At 42.0% G+C, this 21,897-nt stretch overlaps 1 protein-coding gene across 1 annotated transcript in view; it reads right to left on the bottom strand.

Moving 5' to 3' along the window:
- Positions 1 to 21,897, bottom strand: part of ADCY9 (adenylate cyclase 9) — a 192,217-nt gene that overhangs the window by 27,951 nt on the left and 142,369 nt on the right. The window contains exons 5-6 of the mRNA XM_019540007.1: positions 19,212 to 19,314; positions 11,788 to 11,996 (exon numbers count right to left, since the gene is read on the bottom strand). Coding sequence (XP_019395552.1) covers positions 11,788 to 11,996; positions 19,212 to 19,314 — 312 coding nt within the window. The remainder of the gene's footprint in view (positions 1 to 11,787; positions 11,997 to 19,211; positions 19,315 to 21,897) is intronic.

The raw sequence follows: 21,897 nt of genomic DNA, 5'->3' as shown, positions 1-21,897 counted from the left end.
CCCCCCCGTGGGCTCCCCAGTGGACCTGGAAGTGGACTGGAAGTACTTCTGGTCCACTTCCAGGTCTGCTGCTGAGCGCGCTGGGGAGCCCACCGCACTTCTGTGCGATTCTCCTTGTGCCCCAGCATTGCAGTATTCACAAGCTGCCTGGTACCTTGAGGTACGTAGAAAAAGCATTTAAAGCTGTGTCTATGACCAAATCGCCGAATCTTTCTGAATTGATTTGGAGGGCTCTGATTTGTTTTGGAGAGATTTAAAGGGTCCTCTGATTCAATTCAGGTTCAGAGATTCAGCCACTGAATCAGGGATCCAAGTTTTGCACAGCCCTATGAGTGATGCTATGTGTACAGATGCTAAGCACTGTATTCTTCCCCTCCTGCATGCATCCAGGAGCACTGAACCATGGCGAGACCATGCTGTAGCAGGGAAGGCCTTGGAAAAATATTTTTTTCTTTATTCTGCCTTCCTAAAACAAGGTGCATGTCTTACTTGGGGATATGTAATATCCCAGAAAATAGGGCAGGTAAAGGTCCAAATCCATTTGCTGCAGCTACACATATCCTAGCTAATTCACAAGCCCTGATCTTCACAAGGGGTTAAGGACCTTAACCGTACAAAAATCCAGGTTCTTCTGTATTATTACAGAATTTAAACTAAAGTGCATCTGTCTTTATATTGTTACATTAAACTACTCCTGTCTTTCTTAACAATACGACCAATTACTAGAAAGAGAGACACGGTTTTACATCTTATCAATCATCACTAAAGATGACTGTCATATGAGAACTGCCTGCAACAATGTTTAAAAAATATCTGGAATTTCAACTATTCACAGTTCTAATGCAGTGAGACAAAGCACGGGTACAGAGCATAGGCCTACAAGTCATGAAGCAGTGCCATACAGGGACATTCAAGTTAGGTCTTAAGGTGCTAGCCTAGGTATCAGAAGCAGTAAAGGTACATCAGTATGGTGTTTTTCCCAAAGCGCTGTGCTAATTTTCTCTGCAATGGTAGTCAATCCAAGGATAATGCTTCTGGAAACTAAGCTAGCTCCTTCGACCCAACTTTGATATCTGTGCCTGAAACTAGGCCTGTATGAAGCAGCAAGTATTCACTTCAGATTCAGATTCAGCTGATTCGGAGGGACAGTGATTCGATTCGGCTTCAGCGATTCGGCCGTAGACTATAACAGGGAATCACTAAAATACCTATAACTTTGTAATTTTCTTTGCAGATTCAGATGAAAACAGCAGAGGTGGTAGCTGAAGGCATGACGCCTGCCAAGTTTCAAGGAGACAGGTGCAGGGGTTTCTATGAAAGTGCACCTCAAACTGTTGAAAGTAAAACTCATATCACTTATCTGTGTTAAGGCCGAGCGGGATGAAAATAGTAGGGATGGCAGCCCCTTTGTGCGCCCATGAGACCTTGCTGCAAACCTTCCAAATATCTGAATAACTCTGAATCAATTTGGAGGCTTCTGATTCAATTTGGACCTTTTAACCGGTATCCCGATTCGATTCGGATTTGGAGATTCGGCCACCAAATCGAGCCGAATCTCCTCTGAATTGAATCAGCTACCAAAGCTTTGCAGTACCCTACATGATACTGTGGTATGTCATGTGTACACATTAGCAGTTACTGTACTGGGGACTACTCACAAAAATTAGGTCACTTACCAGAACAAAGTTTCACATGTAGGCATCATAGAAATATGCAAAGAATAACAGTCATGCACTTAGAATTACTCAGCTCGTTCAGAAGCAAAAATGTCTTTTTCTACTATATTTTAGACTTAAATGAAAGGCATGATGGAAGTGAAAGGTGAAAGCTTGGCAGAGCTAAAGTTCTCTGGATAGATTTAACATTATTATTCTTTTTCTTTAGGTGGTCTGGTTGTTTGTTACTGTAAATCAATTTTGAATTTCTGAACTTTCTTTTTATAGTTTTTGTGAAGGAACTACAACATTTTTTTAAGGGTTCAAGGTTCCATTTCTTTTCTTTCCTCTTTTATTGTGTTACTCCATGTAGCAGGAATTAGAGTCAAGCCCTTGCTATGAACCAGAGAAGCTGGCTTGGCCAGGGAAGAACTCACCTGAGTGCACCCAGGAGAACCACATAGCCACAGGTGCATGAGGAAAAGGGTCTGGGGGTAACCTGGGGAAGGGGCAGGCCTCCTAGGGCACAGGGTCACGTGTCTGGAGAAGCCCACCTTCATTGGCTCAGTGGACTGGCTGGGCAATTGAACAGAAAGCCAGAAGACGGATCAGCATTTGGCATCTCCCAGAGAGGGGAAGAGTAGGGCTTAGGCATAGTGTTGTACATCCTGTGTGGAGATGTGAGATGCAGATGGCCGAACCAATGAGTCCCACAGAAGCCAGGATAAACCTCAAGTAAAGATCTGACCAACCTGACAGAAAGAGATAAATGCAATGGGTGGCCGGGTTCATAAGGGGCTAGTCTGGTAATTTCGGGGATTGGCAGAGTTGGGATCTGTATCTGAGGCACCCAGTAAAGGCACGGCAGTGTCAGGAATAGATAAGAGATTGGAAGAAAATTAATTTAGGGGCTGAGAATGACCTTAGAGAAATGATCAAGAAGCAAGAAGGGAATTCATTTATGAATTATGAATGAGTTTATAGGAATGATTAGGAAGCATGAAGTAAATTAGTTTGTAGGTTTGAATGAATTCGTGGGGGTGAATGGGAAACCCATAAGAGAGTTAAGTTATGGAATTATGGAATGAATTTATAAGATTACTTAAAAGAAAATGAGTGAACTAATTTGAGGACTCCACGAGTGAATGTGCATAACATTATGTTTATAAATAACCAGTCGAAATAACTTCTGGATAGTGATTTTGTGAAAGGGGAGAAAAGAGGAGTTAACTGACAGTATAAGGAATATGGAAGGAACCCAGAGAGAGGGGCCCAGGCTGGAACCTTAACATAGGACTGGTGAGAATCTTTCACGACAAACCTGAGTGGAAAGGGACAGGATGTCAGGGAGGTGGTCCTGCAGACAAACCAGTGGCCTAGCCAGATGGATCTTCACCCAAGGAATTACCTAACCTCCCCACAAAAACCAAAACATCAAGGCATGGCAGGAGTGCGGGACAAAGGTCAAGGTATGTTCCAACATAACGGGGACTTGAAGATCTATATGCACTTACACTGCAATTTAATACAAACCTTTTTGTTTACATGGGAAAACCTATCTATCGTCATAGAAAGTTCTGAATAGCAAAAAAAAACAAAAACAAAAAAAAACAGAGAAGGGACAGAGATGCACTGTAATTTAACAAGTGTCCCACTAGAGGGAGATACTAGACTTTTTAAACAGACTGGAAAATACAAAATCCACTTAACAGATTTTCATTTAAGTACAAATAAAACAAAAAAAATCCCCAAGCACCCAACCCCTACCTCTCCAAAAAAACCCCTCAAACAAAAAGTAATAGCAAAAAGTAACAAACCCTACCAAACAACTAAAAACCTATGAAAAGCTAATATGGAATAATTCTGACAACCAATTTTTTTTAGATAGCAAAAAAAATTCCTAGATTATGTACAGTGAAAATGGGGTATTATACTCCCAACTCTATCACTTCTGACAGCTCAGGTAAAAGTCTCAGGTTGCCAGTAGATGTGCTGGGGGCTGCTCTAAAACACTATATTTAAAACATGCCGGAACAGACTGGATTAACTGAGTCTGCTGGAGCATGGTAATTACTGTGCTCCAGCCAGCCTCCACATCTTGCGTATTAGCATTCCCACACTTCAAAATGGTGACAGGAGTGCTTTAACTAAAGCTCATTGAATGAGCTTTAGTTCAAGAACCCCCAATGCCATTTTGAAGCATGGGGACACTAATACATGAGACATTTCAGCATTTTACTTAAAATGACCCCTCCCCGCTCTGGCTCCCAGAGCATGTATAAAAGTACCCTCAAAGACTTAAGTGGAAGAAGATTTAGTCCAGGTCTTGAAGATTCCACAGTAAGCTTACTTAAATGTGAAGATCACTTTTCCATACAAAGTGCAAACATTAAAGCCTAAATACACACAGTCAAACAGCACAAGGCTGAACCAATTCAATCTTCACAGGTTAGTCTAAGCTGCATAGATTGAACCAGTAAGTAAGTGAACAGACACTGACTTTTGATTCCAGAAATGCAGCCACATGCCTGCACTGGCCCAGGCCAAAAGCCGGGGGGGGATGGTTTGTGGGGTGGGGGGTGCACTAGAGAACACTTCCATGCTCAGCTGGAGCAGACAGCTTGGGCCACAACTAGCCTAGCTACCCTGTGATGGGGGGTTTGCAGGGAAGGGAACAAAGCATCCTGGGTTTCTGGGGGACTGTGAATTAACTTGAATTTGGAGGAGATTTGGGACAGAAGTTCAATAAACCGATTTAACCTAAAACAGTTAAAGCTGATACTATATCCATCTAGGTTTATCTTAAACCAGTTTTGGCCATTTTGAAAGCAGTTTATGTGCACTGAACTTCTGTTATGCTACAAATTTGAACTGGCTTCCTATCACTTATATCAGTTTATGTGTAATTTCTGTCCCTAGCCTGAGGGTGGCATTCTATTTCACCATAATCATTTAAGTGGCAGTCTTATAATTTTTCAAGTGGCATTCTTTTCACTTGCATGCAGTTACTAGTTTCCTAGCGGTGTAGATCCATACGAGGGTGTGCCGACTACTCACTGGCCATGCATGAGGCTGGTTCTATACGTATGTTCCTTGTGACTGTGTACCAGCACCTAAGACATAGGTCAGGCATTATCCAGATGCTTCCTTGGTGCTCCATTAGAAATTGGATCCCTGGGGGGTTGCAAGAGAATACTGGACAAGGGTCAGCGTAATACTGGACAAGGGTCATGACCTGCTAGCATGGCTGTTACAGTACCAGGCCAGGAAGTCTGAGAGATGCAGGTTCAAACACGCTGGAAGGAGAAGGGGTTATAATTTGAGGGTGCCTGTACATGAGCGTGGAGGCTGCTCTGATGCACTGTAATTACAGTGCGTCAGAGCAGACTTGATTAAGTGAGTCTGCTGGAACATGGGAATTACTGCTCTCCAATAGCCTACCGCATCTCATGAATCAGTGCCCCTGTGCTTCAAATGATGGTGGGGGCACTTGAACTAAAGCTTATTGAACAAGCTTTAGATCAAGTGTCCCTGCCACCATTTTGTAGCGTGGGGACACTGATACATGAGACATTGCAGCACTTTAATTAGAGCGGCTCCAAAAGTCACTTCTTACCCCTGGAGCACATGTAAAAGTGCCCTGAATCTCTGGCTTTTCTCCCCACCTCCACCCCACCTCCATTTTGTTTCTATGGATTTGCATGAAGGTACATGAATATACATCCATCTGTGAATGCAGGGTTGTGTCCAGGAGCAGAATGTCTATCTGTCATACGTGATAAAAGTACTACTTAAATGACTAAAAAATTGTCATTTAGACAACCACAGGGAAACAGAATGATACTGCAAGAGTTGATATATGGGTGAATTGTGGAATGCCAGGAGAAATGAAATTCAAATACCCACACTATGTGCCTATTCCTCCATTGGTGAAATCCCAGTCAACACAATAGAAAAGTGACAACTTTTGCATTTCAGTTGCAGGCGTCACTAGAGCTACTGGAACTCCACATATGCAGTTATGAGACATCTCCTACCTATTCCCAGTGATCATCTGTGCCACCATAACATAGGCAGGCAGAGAGACAGATTTTGTAACATGCAAGTTATGTGTAGATACCACTGTGCAGCTAGCTTTCTCTAGACTAGCCTGCTACCAGACCCCTGAAGGGATGAGGTAAAGCAGAAGGCCTTCTACTGAACCTCTATACTAGGATAACTGTCACCCTGTGGAAGCCATTATAACCAGCCCACAGTAAACTTGATCAGTTAGTCACCATGATGGAGTCACTTCTATATTCAAATGTTTGAAAAATTAATAGTAATGAATTCCAGAAGAATACAACATTCTACATTTGGCAATACTTACATATTATCTCACAGTGATCTTCTGGAACAGCATTTATAGTAAAGTTCCACATTCTGGTATTAAATCTAATTTCATTCAACCCCATACAACCCTATCTTTTATAATACAATGCCTTCACATGTGGCCAGGACGCAGCAAGTTGAGCTGGGGCAGAGCAGCCTGCCAGCTGGGGGGTGACTGTGTCTCATAGATACAGCATTCTCTTTAGGAATCCTATTTATACTGGCTTTTAATTCAGAACAAGAGGACACTGCAATAACAACTAGATAAAAAAACCAAAATGCCTGTATTTACACTTAGTTCATAACCGAATGAATTCATATATAGTATATACTGTCTTCTTGTGCAACTGTTTACAAAACCCTTACATGCTGAAAGCTGTAGCTGGTCAATACTCATCTTCCAAGAAACATTTTATAAAATGCAGAGCTGGAAACATGAAGCTCTCTTATACTTCTAATTACATCTATTGGAAGTTAAAGCAGTAAGGTGTCAAATGGTGGGGGAGAAGGACATTCTTCACACTGTACTTTTGCAACTGGAGATAACACTTTCAATATACTTTTAAAAAGAAGTCCACTGCCAAGAAAATATTTAAGAAAAAACTTCCTCAGGCCCAGAACACACCAAATGGATCCAGACCATGCTATGACAAGAAATGTAAAACCTACCAACACATCTCCTAGCCACCCTGAATGTGAAGTAGCGCCTCCTGATATCTAGCCTGAATCTACTCTCAGTCAACTCATGGCCGTTATTCCTTGTTATTCCCAGTAGTGCTCGGGGGAACAGGGACTTTCCCACTGCCTGCTGGTCTCCCTTGGCCAGTTTAGAGACGGTCACCAGATCCCCTCTCAGCCTTCTCTTGTGGAGGCTGAACAGGTTCAGATTTCGAAGCCTCTCCTCATAGGGCCTGCCCTGCTGTCCCTGATCATGCCAGTGGCCTCCTCTGGACCCTCTCCATGTTGTTCACATCCTTCCTAAAATGCGGCACCCAGAACTGGATGCAGTACTCCAGCTGCAGTCTGACCAGTGTCACATAGAGGGGGAGGATCACCTCCTTGGATTTGCTCGTGATGCATCTGAGGATGCATGACAAGGTGCGATTAGCCTTCCTGACTAATCACACATTGGCAGCCCATGTTCATCTTGGAGTCTATAATGACTCCAAGATCCTTTTCTGCCTCTGTGCTGACAAGAAGGGAGTTCCCCAGCCTGTAGGTATGCTGCTGGTTCTTCTTCCCTAGGTGTAGTACACTGCACTTGTCAGTATTGAATCCCATCTTACTCTCATCCACTCACCCCTGTAACCTGTCCAGATCCAATTGCAGCCTGTCCCTCCCTTGTAGCCTGCCCACTTCTCCCCACATCTTAGTGTCATCCGCAATTTGAACAAGGTGCTTTTCACCCCTTCGTCCAAGTTGCTGATGAAGATGTTGAACAGCGCAGGCCCGAGGACCACATCCCTCCAGGCTGAAAATGACCCGACCACCACCACTCTCTGGGTGCAGCCCTCCAGCCAACTGGCGACCCATCTGACTGTGTAGGCATCGACACCACAATCTCCTAATTTTTCTAATGAGAATGGGGTGAGAGACAGGGTTGAAGGCCTTCCTAAAGTCCAGAAAGACTACGTCCACTGCGACATCTGCATCCAAGGATTTTGTGACCTGGTCGTAGAAGGCATCAGGTTGGTCTGACAGAACCTGCCTCTAATGAACCCATGTTGGTTGCCCCTAAGCATACTCTCCCCTGCTTGTCCCTCGCAGATGTGCACCTGGATAATTTTCTCAAAGAGCTTCCCCAGGACCAAGGTAAGACTAACAGGCCTATAATTTCCTTGGTCCTCCTTTTTTGAAAATGGGGACCATATTGGTCCTTTTCTAGTCCTCCGGCACCTCTCCAGAGCACCACGAGTGCTCGTAAAGCTGTGCCAGGGGTCCCACAATGACCTCTGCTAATTCCCTCAGCACTCTGGGGTGGAGGTCGTCAGGACCTGCTGATTTGAACATGTCCAGTCCCTCCAGAAGTTCCCTGACTAGGTCCTCACTGACCCTGAGCCTGGCTGCGCCTCCCCTGGGACCATAGGTGATCCTGGTGAGGGGGATGACCTGGTCCCTGCTCACCTCCAGAGTATAATATATCTCATCTAAGGCACCAAATGCCCTGATGGAAAATATGTAGGTGAGACTAAACAACAACTGCGCACCAGAATAAACGCACACCAGAAATCTCTCACAGACAAAAACACCCAATTACCAGTGGGGGCACATTTCTCACAAGAAAACCACTCTCTCGCCAATCTCTCAGTTCTAATCCTCAAAGGAAACTTACAAAACAGTTCTCAGAGATGAGCCTATGAACTTCACTTCATCAACCTCCTGGATATAAAAAATCATGGACTAAATATAGACTTTGGATTTATGACACATTATAACCTGCCTGACATTTGACTCCCCAGGTACCTCTCCGCTATTTAACTGCTACATTCATCCCCCTTCTCCCCCACACCCAGCCTGTCTCTCACCCACTGATTCCTCAATTTATATCTTAAGGCCTTGCTGAAGTCTAAGTAAATGATGTCAACCTCATGTCCCTTGTCCAGCTGGTTAGTTACCTGGTCAGAGAAGGACACCAGGTTTGTTAGGCGTGACCTACCCTTGACAAAGCTGTGCTGGTTGCTTCTTAATACCCCACCAGTTACAAGCTTGTGGTTGAGGGCCCCTTGACAATTTTTTCTAAGATTTTCCCAGGACTGAAGTCAGACTGACTGGTCTATAGTTTGCAGGGCTGTTCCTCCTCCCTTTCTTAAAGATGGGTGGGTACCATGTTAGACCTCTTCCAGTCATTCAGGACTACTCCTCGAATTCTACAACTCTTCAGACAGCTTCGCCAGAGGCCCTGTTATGAGTTCAGCCAGTTCTTTCAGGACTCTCAGATGCAGGTCATCTGGCCCAGCAGACTTGAAAACATCCAAATGTTCTAAGAGTACCCTCACCTGTTCAGGACTGATTTCATATGGACTGTTGTCTTCCCCATATTCCCTGGGCTTCTGGACAAGTGAACACTCCCATCTGATTTCAGGAATACCAATGTGAAGTATGTAGGAGCTCTGCCTTTTCACAGGGACCAACTGTGGGCTGCCACCCTGTATTCAGTAGGGGTCCTACAGTGGAGCTTGTGCACTGTGGGACCCCTACCCTACAGTTGGGGTCCCACAGTGGAGCTTCCTAGCAACAAGTCATCATTTGCATTTTTTTAACTTAAATCCATAGCTAGACCTTTTTAGGAAAGAGATCAGAAGAACTTTAGCTTAAAGGATGTATTATTTGCACAGTATGCAAAGTATATTCAGGGAAACATTAGAGACTAAGCCATCAGAGGGAATCAGGAATAAGAAATAGCCCTAAGGAAGAAAAGCTCAAGTTTCATTTTTTCTCTTTAATGCCTCTTAGGGCGGAGTTACATGTTACACTTAGACCACAGTATGGATACTTAAAACGCAAGTGTCCACATATTAAAGCTTCTTACCTTGTGCTAAGTGCCCTCTAAGCATCTCAAAATGATGCCACTTCTAGCAAAGGTTAACTCTGGGCTGTGCTACGTAGCTCATATTAGGAGAACTTCAGTCTGCTCCACAGAGATGAAACGAGCAATTTGCAATCCTCCAGCACCTCAGCACTCAAACAACCCAGAGAATGGATAGATTCCAGGTGTCCTGCCTCCTAACCACACCCTTGCTCACCAGCCCTTTAGTAACAAGTCAGAGTTGTGCAGCCAAGAAATGGTATTAACTCTTAATGTGCTGCTACTCACAGCATTGTCTAACTCCAACACCACCTAGCATTCCATAATTTAGTCTGGTTTAAGTGTTAACATGTAACTCCACCCTTAGGAACATAGGACTGGAAGAACCTCCCAGGCCATCAAGTCCACAGTCCCTACCATGTGCTGGCAATCATTTACCCAAGGAATCTAAAATCAGCACTTCAAGCTCTCACAAATACAAGGAACAGTACTGGAAACACCAAGAACATTGCAGTATAATATCATAGACAAAAGCAGGGGAGATGAGGGAAATGACAATGCAATGCCACTGAATGATAAGGGAGTCATTGATTAATACAGTCTCAGAAGATCCTAGGAAAAAAGAGCTATGCCTCAAATTAGAGGAAAGCAAACTCTCCACAGTTCATTCCAGTCTGACCTAGATGAAAAATTCCATCCTAATGCAACTCTGGCAATTAGTATGATCCTGAGCAGAAAAGGAAGACATTCTAGCCAGAACTTCTGCGTTTCCTAAGTAGAAGCAGAAGCATCAACACGCCACAGTTAACACACGACACCTCCACCCCCCTGCTTTAGCTATGACCAACATCCCAGTATTTCAGAAGGCAAAATAAAACACTGGCAGGCAAGTTTCTTTGGGTAGATGTAATATCTTTTATTAGACCAACTAAATAATTGGAGAAAAGTTCTTTGCAAGCTTTCGGGCACACACACCCCTCTTCAGGCATTCAGGGTGTGTGAGCTCATAAGCTTGCAAAGAACTTTTTTGAAACTATTTAGCTGGTCTAATAAAAGATATCACATCTACCCAAAGCACCTTAGACCAACATGGGTACAACCAACAGCCCTGCAAATAAAACACTGTACACCAGAAGGATTTACAAACAGAAAAAAAAATCTTCTTGGTCCCTACCGGTAACCAACAAAAGCAATGAAGCATAAGGCAGCTATTCTACAAGACAATTATTGCTACACCCAAACATGGGAATTGCCAATACCCAATTCCAAATATCAGACACACAGACTATTGAGCCATCAATCCCTGTCCTTTCTATAAAGATATCCGATTCAAACTTAAGGTGAATCAAGTTCTCTGTCCCCACCACCTTGCCTGGAAGAACAAAGCTTTGAAACTGAAGAAAAGGGAAAGAAAAATAGGGCTTCCCATTTCATTCAGAGCACTCAATTTTCTTCCAGAAAAACAAAGGAAAGAGACCCCAGGAAGTTTGTCTGCAGTTTAGTTAGACCCTGGATAAGCACAGAGCAGGCTTTCACAGCAAAAATGTCAAGGGAAGGTACCTAGCTACTAACGCCATTTAAGCACAGTGTATTCAGAATGAAAAATTTGTCTTTTATATAATGTAAACTCCATTACCCTTTACTCATGGGAAGGAAGCACCAAGTCATCTGCTTTGGATACTGTGACCTGTGAGAGCCATCCAAGTAAGGATTTTACTGAATAAAAACTTATCTACAAACTGTTAGGGAGAAAGGTTAGGGAATGTACCCTGTGAGGACCACTGAAAATTTTTTCAGCAGAGTGGATTCTTTGTGTGTCTATTACACATCATATACCTTTACATGTCTATTGATAAAATCAAGTACCCTCATATTTTAAAAATTACTACATTTTTGTCCTCAGTCCCATCACTTATGTAAGTATAGGGCAATAGGGCATCCCCATGGCATCCTTGTGGTGGCTGAAACAGACAGTTTCAGATCTCTCTCTCAGGCTATCTCAGGTTGGACATAGGCTATTAGACTTGGCTTACAATGTATGGATTCATTTGTAGTAAATAATAATACAAAAGAGCAGCACATAAAAACCCTTCATTTAAAAATTTACAACATTTTGTCTTCCATAAATAATAACTTATGAATTACTTTTTAATCAGAAGTTACTAAGCTATAAATAAAACAGTTGTCACCTTTCTGTGACATCAGCCATTTTTTTTAGACTTTCATTCACTTTACCTAATTGAGACGATAAGGGACAGCACTTCCAACAGGATGGCAATGATGAATACAACAACTGCTGCAGGTGGGAGAGGGGAACTGGCCATCCCATGTTTCAGGAAGCAAGTGATAGAGAGTATAAGGAAGACTGTTGTGGAGAGGAACACATCCAGGAGTGAACTGAAGGTAGCACTGGCAAATGTCTTCACAGGTGCATTCCTTATAACCTATTTGGAATACAAGGGTTGGGGAGAGAATATAAACAAGTCTTTTTGTTCTTAATTCTTTTGTATTGTAGATCAACAGATCATTTGAAAACAAATGGAAGGAGGAGGAAATACAGAAATTTCATTCCTTATCAATTCAACATAAGTACTTTATGTTCATGGTGAAAGAAACTGGGGTCTCAGTTCAGTTTCTAGTGGATGAGTCATGCAACAAAAGACATTATCAAATTTACACCCTTGTCTGCCGAAATATTTTTAAAGAGCACCAAAATGTTTTTAGTGTGCTAATAATATAGAAAGCCTGCATAAAAACCATGTAAAGTTTATATAAAAATATTTAGAACTAAAAAACAATGACTTAGAGATGTGAACTCCCCCATTTTCCTTTATTCATCTGTAAAGCTATAAACTAGAATCCAGGTGGAATGAACAGAATGTATAGTTCTATTTTCTTTTGAAGCTTCACCACCTTCAAGGTCAACTTAGATTCTGAAGCAAACAAATCAGGTTTAAACACAAAGTAGCTTGTTTTCAAAGCTGCCATGAGCCGACAATTTGATTCCACAAAGGAATTCCTTTTGATTTACAGAAATACTACACCAATTATAGTCAGCAGAACTGACAAATGAACTTGTTTATCATATGCTGCTCACTCTATGCTCTTAACAGCCTAATGCAATCAGCTGTCTGGCACCATTTCTGTAGTAGTGGTCTGTTGTACAATATTTTGTAATCCAAACAGATCTATTATAACAAGATCCTTGAGGCCATGCACAAAGCTGTATGCAGCTGAAACAAGAAAAGAAGCAAAAGTCTTGGAAAACATATAAAGGTTAGTATTATTTTTAAAATATATTGTTGACATGTTAAAATAAATGACTGCACCATAGCAAATATCTTACCATTAGTAACAGGAAAAGGAACAAAGTTGTTGACTGTGCACAAATGTGCAATAGGATGCTGCTCCCACAAATATGAAGCTTGTACTTTTATATCAATTTATCATGTAATATTGGTGCAAATACTCAATATTTATTCTAACTATAAACGATCAGGATACCCGGTCTGGGGTTGAAAGTTTACCCCTCTTTTAAATTTTATTCAAATGTTGAATAAATCCAATAATTCTTTATTTAGATTTGATGCATGGGTTGTATTCAAATTCTGTTGTGACTTGATCATTTTACTGTAGTTTATTTTTTCCTTTGTCTAAAATGTGTACCAGTCTGGAAGATGTAATATTTAAAGTTAGTGGTGCAAAATCAACATTTTTTTCTCTAGTTTGAGGACAATCTAAACAAAAACCACTGCGCAATCCTAAATAAAGGATTTTCAGATTTATTCAACAGTTGAACAACATTTTAATTGCCAGAAACAATGCTACTTACAAGTTATACAAACATAAAATATAAACCAGAGTTCAAAATTAGTAATGAATTCTCATGGGATCAAACCTGATGATGTCATCTAATTACTAACCACATTCTGACAACAGGTTTTAGAAATGTTTTGCTAGTTTAAAATTTCCCTTTTCACTGGGGAAAGTTACTTACTTTTAAAAATGAAAACAGAAAACAGAGCAAAGGTTTTCTACATCATCAGCAAACAATGAGCACATATTTTAAACCAGCTTTAAATCAGTTACTATTAGCTCTTAGTGAAAAATCATTAAAGACCAGTATCTGATAAAAGGCAAAATTCATGAAGAAGGAAACGTAACTTGACTCCCTTTGGGATTCTTAGGATATGGACATATGAACAGCTTACCAATGGGCAAAAGGGGAGGAAGTTTTACTGCATATTGGCTGCACTGTGCTAACTATCATACACTTCTCCTGCAATAAGCGGAAGCTGAATTGCCACTAATATAATGATAGGTGGGTGAGTCCCAGACACTAAAGGAGGCAATAACAGAATGGAGCTAGGGGTGCCTCACTCTCCCATTTCTTCAGCCCTCCTCAGGCACCTTCTCTGCAGCAGCTCTGGCTCCAGCAATGGAGAGGGCAGGGCAGCAGTGGTGCACAGGGCAGGAGCAGCAGCTGGAGGTCCACTGCTGCGGGGGTGGGGGGAAAATGTAACTTATTTTTCTACCACTGAAAACTGGTCTTTAAATGGCCACTCAACACCAAAACAACGAGGTGCTTTCTCACCCTGCAGCAGTGAAACTCCAGCTGTTGCTGCTGTACTGTATGCTGCCGCTGCCCACAGCGAAGTACTAGCCAGTTAATCCTGTGAAATGCAGAAGTTTAGCCCAGAGTGGCAGAGGGGTAGGTCATCACAGTTTAGCTTCTACCTACTGTGCAATGAGAGTATATGCAAGAGCAGTTACTGTGAGGCAAATACAAAGATGTGGCTTTTCTGGAAAATGTTCCAATGCCCTAAATAGAACATGATCTGATTTAGCATGTTTATTTGACTTGTATCTAGTAAACAAAACTAAAAAAATACCCCTGTGTTAATTTTATGTCCCAACAGCCACACATATTTGAACTGAAATATTTGATTAAGAAAAAAATGAAATACAGCACACTTAATGTGGTTGAAATGTTATATTCAAACAAATTCAAAGCTTTATGTTGAAAGCAATTATTTTTATTGGAATACTCATAAAAATGTAAAGACAATACACAATAGCATGTACTTCCTTTACATTGTTTGTTTAAATTTAAGGAAAAAAATGAAGGCACTGAAAACTGCTGACACACTAATTTTAGCACACCCAAAGAACTGTGCATGATATGCTGTGCTTTGGTTTTGATTTGACCTGCACAGTCAATTTGTGAATTCATAACTTGCTTTTTGGTATGAATTATTATGTGAGTGTATTTACCCTCCTGTTTACAAATCACTAAAACATATATATACTCTCTCACATTTCCTAGGGATAATCACCTGAAAAACACTAATTACAACTTTGAAACCACCAAGCTTGCCCAATATTGTATTGGTATCCATTCATTGTTACCAATGATTTTTATGAAAAATAAATTTTTAGAAAGGGAAAATTTCTCACGGAAAAATAAAGTACTGGAAAATTTTCTGCCCCACATCTCTGCATGGCAGATATATGGTAAAGCTCTTTTAACTCGTACTAAAATGCCCACTTAAAGAGCCACTGAAAGCTTCTGACATGACTTTTACACAGTTTCTCTACAAGATAGATATTTGCAATAGACTTTGATAATGCTGTGGTCTCCTTTCAGTTCTTACCCTAAGGACTAAATACCATTTCATGTCTCCAAAGCTGTTTATCCACTGTGACAATAATTTCACATCCCATGTTAGGACATACTCAGTCCTGAACAGGAAACCACTTTTCTGGATTTAAAAAAAGTCAAGGCCTTAAAAGTGTTGTGTTTCCAAACTGCAAGGGATATCACTGCAAAGGAAAGACTCGCATCTTACAGCAGGGGATATAACTCTTGCATGTGTTTGTTCATATAACTCTTGTCAAGAGGTATAAGATCTCAGATTCATGACTTATAAACAGATAAACCACTCTAGGTCATTTTTTATTTTTGTGTGGCTTACTTAGCCATACAGTTGGAACACATTGAGGCATCTCGGTTTACAGGTCAAAGAACTAAAAAACTCAAAATAAAATAAAATTAAAACCTTTATAAAATACTTTTTCTGTAATGTGTGTAGCATATAAAAGCATGGAAGTGTGAAGCTGGTTTAGGTTTTCTTCTGATTCTTTGATATAAGCATATTTGTTGCTTTGACATTTACATATAACATACCCATTTTAATATCCAAATAGGTAAAATCTTACTTCCATGATGCATGATTTCTCTAGGATTCATGAATGCCTACATGAATTTAGCAATCTGAGCATTTTTGAAAATTATTTTTGCATATAAAGATGTAGTTCTTGTCCTTCTTTCTTTTACTTCCAGCTGGAAAGAGCTAGAGTTACTGTACTGTAAACAGTGTATGCAAATATTATTACTTATGTCCATATGCACATTGTTTTTAATTTCAAGGACTCTAATGGTTTATAAACAGCAGCAAATATTTGCTAACAGTGTTGTTCCATGTAACAGCTTTATTTTTTTTCTTGTTTCTTGTGTTTATTGTAACATAAGGTTTATACATAACAATGATCACAAAAGTAAGTAAAACAAGATATAAATTAATTAAAAAGGACACCAGCATGTAGACAGATATGCATGCAGTAAGGTTCTTCCGACCTTCCCCTTTTTGGCTTAGTACAGACAGTCAAAAAGCCTGAGGCTGAATCATTCAATCTTTGCAGATTAGTGTAAGCTGCATAAATTGAACGGATACACAAGTGAACACACATTCATTTTTGATTCCAGAAATGCAGCCACAGGCCTGCAGTAGCCTAGGCCTGAAGCTGGGGGGCGCTACAGCATGCCTCCCTGCTCAGTTGAAGCAGGCAGTTTAGGCTAAGGCTAGCCCAACCCCACTATGAGAGGCAGTTTGCAAGGGAGGTACAAAGCATCCTCGGGTACTGGGGGGACTGTGAGTGAACTTGAATCTGGAGGGGATCTGGGACAGAAGTTTAATACACCAATTTAACCTAAATTAGTTAAATTTGATACTACATCCATCCAGGTTTATTTTAAACTGGGCTCAGCCACTTTGAAAGTGGTTTACTTGTACTGAACTTCTGTTGTATTACAGATCTGAACTGGTTTCCAATCACTTATACTGGTTTATATGTAATTTCTGTGCTGAGGCTTTGAGATTAATGAAGCACTCTCTTGGCCTACAGACACATCTATCTGAAGTACAAAAGCACAAAAATGAGAGGCTATCACTACACTGCAATGGTCTCTAATGAGATCTGCAGTTGTAATAGGCAGGTGGTGTCAGACCCCGTATTCTGACAGGATATGTTCATGTGGGAAGAATGAGAATGATGACTGAAATCACTGTTTGTGATCTTGCTCATTCTTTGACGAAATAAGAGCAAAATGTGGAATTTTTTTTAGTACTGGGCTAATGAAGAAGAAAAAATTTGGCTCCTCTCTAGCAATGACTCACAGCTTGTTCTATACTATCTAGGTGTGTCTGCATTACTTGCACAAAGAATACAATATCAAAATTAAATTGAATTCCCTGCTTTTAATTTTTTACTTTTCTATTTATACCACTTCATTCTTGTATCGCCATATACAATGTTTGATTTTAATCTTGTTTAAATTGGTAGAATGTGTAAAACTCATTGTGTGCTTTTACATATGATGGTAAATTATATAATAATCTGATTTTATTGTTAATTTTGTTTTGTTTTAGCAAAAGCTGTAAATAAACTACTATACTACTCTATAATAAGAGCTGCAATATTAGCATTAAGTTACAAAATGCAGTAAATGACAAAGTTTTCATCAATACACATGTATATACATCAGAAAATAAACTACCAATGTCTCAATCTAAAGTTTTCTGCACTTTTACATGTCACAATATAGCATTTTTGTTTAATTAATTTCCAAACAGAGCTCAGTGTAAGTTTAGGTGAGACAGAGAATAAGGAACAAATTTTGCAAGTTTTCATTTTCAAAAGTTAATGAAAGTTAACTTTTAAATTTACGTTCAAAGGAAGGGCAGAGACTCCCAGAGCAAGAGATACAGGGGCTGGAGGTCCCAGATACTTACGACTAACAGAGCTGAAGCAGAGAGCTTTGGACCCAAATCACTGGGCCAGGGCTGGAAGTTTGGAGCCAGAGAAAAGGGGCAGAGACTGAAAAGACCGAGGCCCCAACAAGGGAGTGACTGTGCAGTGACACCTGCAAGGCATGGGTACTGCTGTAGGGAAGGTCAGAGGCCATGAATAACCCTTAAGGCTTAACAAGGCTAAAGTAACAGAGACCCTGAGGCTCTCTGTTACAATATCATACTCCATTTTACATTTAGAGTTAAAACTTTAACCAGTTCTGAGTTGGAAGTAAGAAGCAAATGCTACTTACTAGTTATTCAAATAACTTTGAAAATAAATTAAAAAATTAACTATCATTAATTTTTGAAAATGAAAGCTTGCAAAATTTGTTATTTGTGGTCCCTAGCTTATCTCTGTCTCAGTGACAGTATAGTGACACCTATGATGCACAGACACTGCTGTAGGGGTGGTTGGAGACCATGAATTACCTTTACAGCTACAATTACCCTGAGGGGACCAGGCAGACCAAGCATGAAGTAGGACTGAGACCCAAGGGGTCAGAAGAAATTAGGGCTCGCTCTAGCACCCCTACTCAGCCTCCCTTTCTAGCAATCCATAGTTACATAAAGATGTGGCAGGCAGACAAAAAGAAGAGGGGCTATCCTACAGCCAGAGCAGGGCAAGGGTTGTGTGGCCACCAGGGGTCGTTATGGCCACCCCTGAAGCACGACTTGCTACAGGTATAAATTTAACAGCTGAAATTTTACCAGATAAATACAGAATGTCAATCTTCAAGGCTCAAAATTAGATTACTGATCAAGCTAGGTGAACTAAAATAAGATGGTAGTTTCTTAGAAAGACACCAGCATTAAGAAACAGCTCGTATCTGAAATCCCAGCATTCTAGTTGATAATTGTAATGACTTTGGAAAATGAGTGTACCGTATTTGCCTAAATACAAGATGACTTTGAATTTAAGACAACTCCCACGTAATTAGATTCTATATACGGAAAATGTAAAAAATTGTTACAATTTCATGTATATAAACTAATTATTGGATTAGATTAGATTTTGGCTTAAATTACAACGCTGCTGTAGTGAGGAAAGTGGCAGCATGGGTGGAGACAGCTTGGGGGGCAAGTGGCCCTCACTACTTGTCTCCCCACCAGGCTCTATCCCCTACCTAACCTGTTGCTGCTTAGTCAGGTACAGCTCTGGCTCTGGCTCCATTCCCTCCTGTGTACAGAGCACGTGTAAACTCTGGCACCTGTCCAGCCATACAGCAGCAGCAGCTCCAGCCCCAGGACACTGCTGCAAGGCTGGGCACAGGTTGGAGCTTGCAAGTGCTCCATAACTGGGATGGAGACAGATACAGAGCCAGAGCCATGACTGACAATGAGCAGTAGGGAAGGGTGGAAGACAGGGCAGAAGCTGCAAGGGGGTAGGTGGAGAGGAGTGACAGATGGCTTCTGCAGATTAACAGGGAAAAAAATCCTCATCTTGGATTGGAGTAAATATGGTATTCGGCTCCTACAAACTATATGGAAAGAGTACTACACAGCAAATCAATTCAAGGAAAAACCCACCTCTTCCTGATAGCTGGTCCTGTAGGCCATCTCCAAATCCCGATCCAGAAAGTTCAGGCTCAGCTGGTTAATAGGTGGTTTGAAGAAATAGTCTTTCATCAGGCTAAAGAGAAAAGAGAGATTACATGAAGATTTTAAAACGAAAGGAGTTTAACTAAGCTGGAATCCTTCGTTCAAGATACCATTTCACAGGATTCTCTCTTTGGTTTCTCCTTCCAGTGTCATATTGGAACTTTTAATAATTTCAGCCTATAAGGAACTTACCACACACCAGCAGCTGCAGTACCTACAGTGTGTATTTTTGAGTTGGAAGTGAAAACTCCCTGCAACAACACCCTTTTTGGTATCTGTCACTTTAAAAGACAGGTTGCTCCCAGGTGGCTGCTGAGGGTGGCATTTTAGGGCCCAGCTCAGAGAGCAGTTCGAGCTCAGACAGCAGGGAAGAAACATCGCCTTGCTGAGCTCCAGCTCCATAAACAACTTGGAGGTAAAGGCAGGAGCTAGGGGGGATGGTTTGGAGGCGCCTGGTCTTAAGTTGAGGCTGCATGCTCCAGGACCATGGTTGTCATGGGTGACTTCAATTACCCAGACATCTCGTGGGAGGATCACTCAGCAAAATCTGAGTGGTCGCAAAGCTTCCTACTGTGCATGGATGACCTCTACCTGACTCAAGAAGTCTACGGGCCAATGAGAGGTAAAGCACTGCTCAACCTGGTACTGGCTACTGGGGATGACCTAATCGGTGACCTAGTAATTGATGGGAAGCTGGGTGACAGTGACCATGAGCTGATCACCTTCACCATCCACCATAAAGCTGGCAAGTCAGTCAGCAACAAGGAAGTCCTTGACTTCAGGAAAGCCGACTTTGACAAGCTCAGGAGGCTTGTCAGTCAGACCCTAAGGGACCACGACCCCAGGGAGAGGGGAGTTCAGGAAGAGGGGCTGCTCCTCAAGGGAGTGATCCTCAATGCACAAGCTAATTCCATACCATCTCAGCAGAAAGGCAGCAAGAGGGCAAAGCAGCCCTTCTGGCTCTCCAAGGATGTAGCAGACCTCCTGAGGCAAAAAAGTAAGGCCTATAAAGGATGGAGGATGGGATTCACCTCCAAGGAGGATTATTCTGCACTGCTTTGGTCCTGCAGGGAGCGAACCAGGAAAGCCAAGGCTGCAGCTGAACTCCAACTAGCTTTGAGCATCAAGGACAATAAAAAGTCCTTTTTCAGATATGTGGGGAGCTGGAGGAAAAGCAAAGGCAACATGGGACCCCTGCTGAATCAGATGAGACAACTGACACCCAGGAAAAAGACAACCTATTAAATCGGTACTTTGCGTTGGTCTTTCATCAGTCCCATGGGACGCCCACGCCTGTTACAGGACATGGAGGTCTGGGTGAGGGAGATCACCTTTCCTCCAGCAAAGCTGACCTCGTGAAGGAACACCTTGAGAGGCTGGATACCTTCAAATCAGCCGGCACTGACAATCTACACCCCAAGGTACTGAAGGAGCTGGCGAGCATCATAGCCCAGCCTCTGGCACAGATCTTTGAAAACTCCTAGCTTTCTGGTGTAGTGCCTAAAGACTGGAAGAAGGCCAATGTGGTCCCTATCTTCAAGAAAGGGAGGAAAGTGGATCTGGCAAACTATAGGCCTGTAAGTCTGACTTCTATCCCGAGGAAAATCTTAGAAAAGTTTATTAAAGAGGCCATCCTTAATGGACTGGCCGACGCCAACATCCTGAGGGACAGCCAGCACGGGCTTGCTGCAGGTAGGTCTTGCTTGACCAATCTCAATTCCTTCTACAACCAGATGACCTATCACCTGGACAAGGGAGAAAAGACTGATGTCATATATCTTGACTTCAAAAAAGCCTTCCATCTGGTATCCCCATGATCACCTCTTGGTGAAATTGGCCAATTGTGGCCTTGGGTCCACCACGATCCACTGGCTGGGAAATTGGCTCCGTGGTCAGATCCAGAGGGTAGTACTTGATGGAAGTCAATCATCATGGTGCCCTGTGACCAGTGCGGTTCCCCAAGGCTCTGTCCTTGGACCCATATAGTTCAACATCTTCATTAATGATGTGGACATTGGAGTCAGAAGCAGACTGGCTAAGTTCGCCAACAACATCAAACTTTGGGGCAAAGCATCCACACCAGAAGACAGAAGGGTGATCCAGGCTGACCTGGACAGGCTTAGCAAATGGGTGGACAAGAACCTGATGGTGTTTAACACCAAAAAATGCAAGGTTCTCTACCTTGGGAGGAAAAATTTGCAGCATCCTTATAGACTTGGCAGTGCTACACTGGCTAGTACTAAGGAAGAAAGAGACTTGGGGGTCATCATTGACCACAAGATGAACATGAGCCTGCAATGCGATACTGCAGCTACTAAAGCGACCAAAATGCTGGCTTGCATCCATAGATGCTTCTCAAGCAAATCCTGGGACGTCATTATCTCATTGTACTCAGGAGGCCGCAGCTGAAGTGCTGCGTCCAGTTTTGGGCTCCACAACTCAAAAAGGATGGGGAGACGCTTGAGAGAGTCCAGAGAAGAGCCACGCGCATGATCAGAGGTCAGGAAAACAGACCTTACGACAACAGGCTGAGAGCCATGGGGCTCTTTAGCCTGGAAAAGCACAAGCTCAGGGGTGATCTGATGGCCACCTATAAGTTTATCAGGGGTGACCA

This window comes from Crocodylus porosus, unplaced genomic scaffold (genome assembly GCF_001723895.1).
Source record: "Crocodylus porosus isolate Cpor-Errol unplaced genomic scaffold, CroPor_comp1, whole genome shotgun sequence".
Classification (NCBI taxonomy): domain Eukaryota; kingdom Metazoa; phylum Chordata; order Crocodylia; family Crocodylidae; genus Crocodylus; species Crocodylus porosus.
The sequence above is the reverse complement of the archived record's forward strand: the minus strand, read 5'-3'. Positions and strand labels throughout refer to the sequence as shown.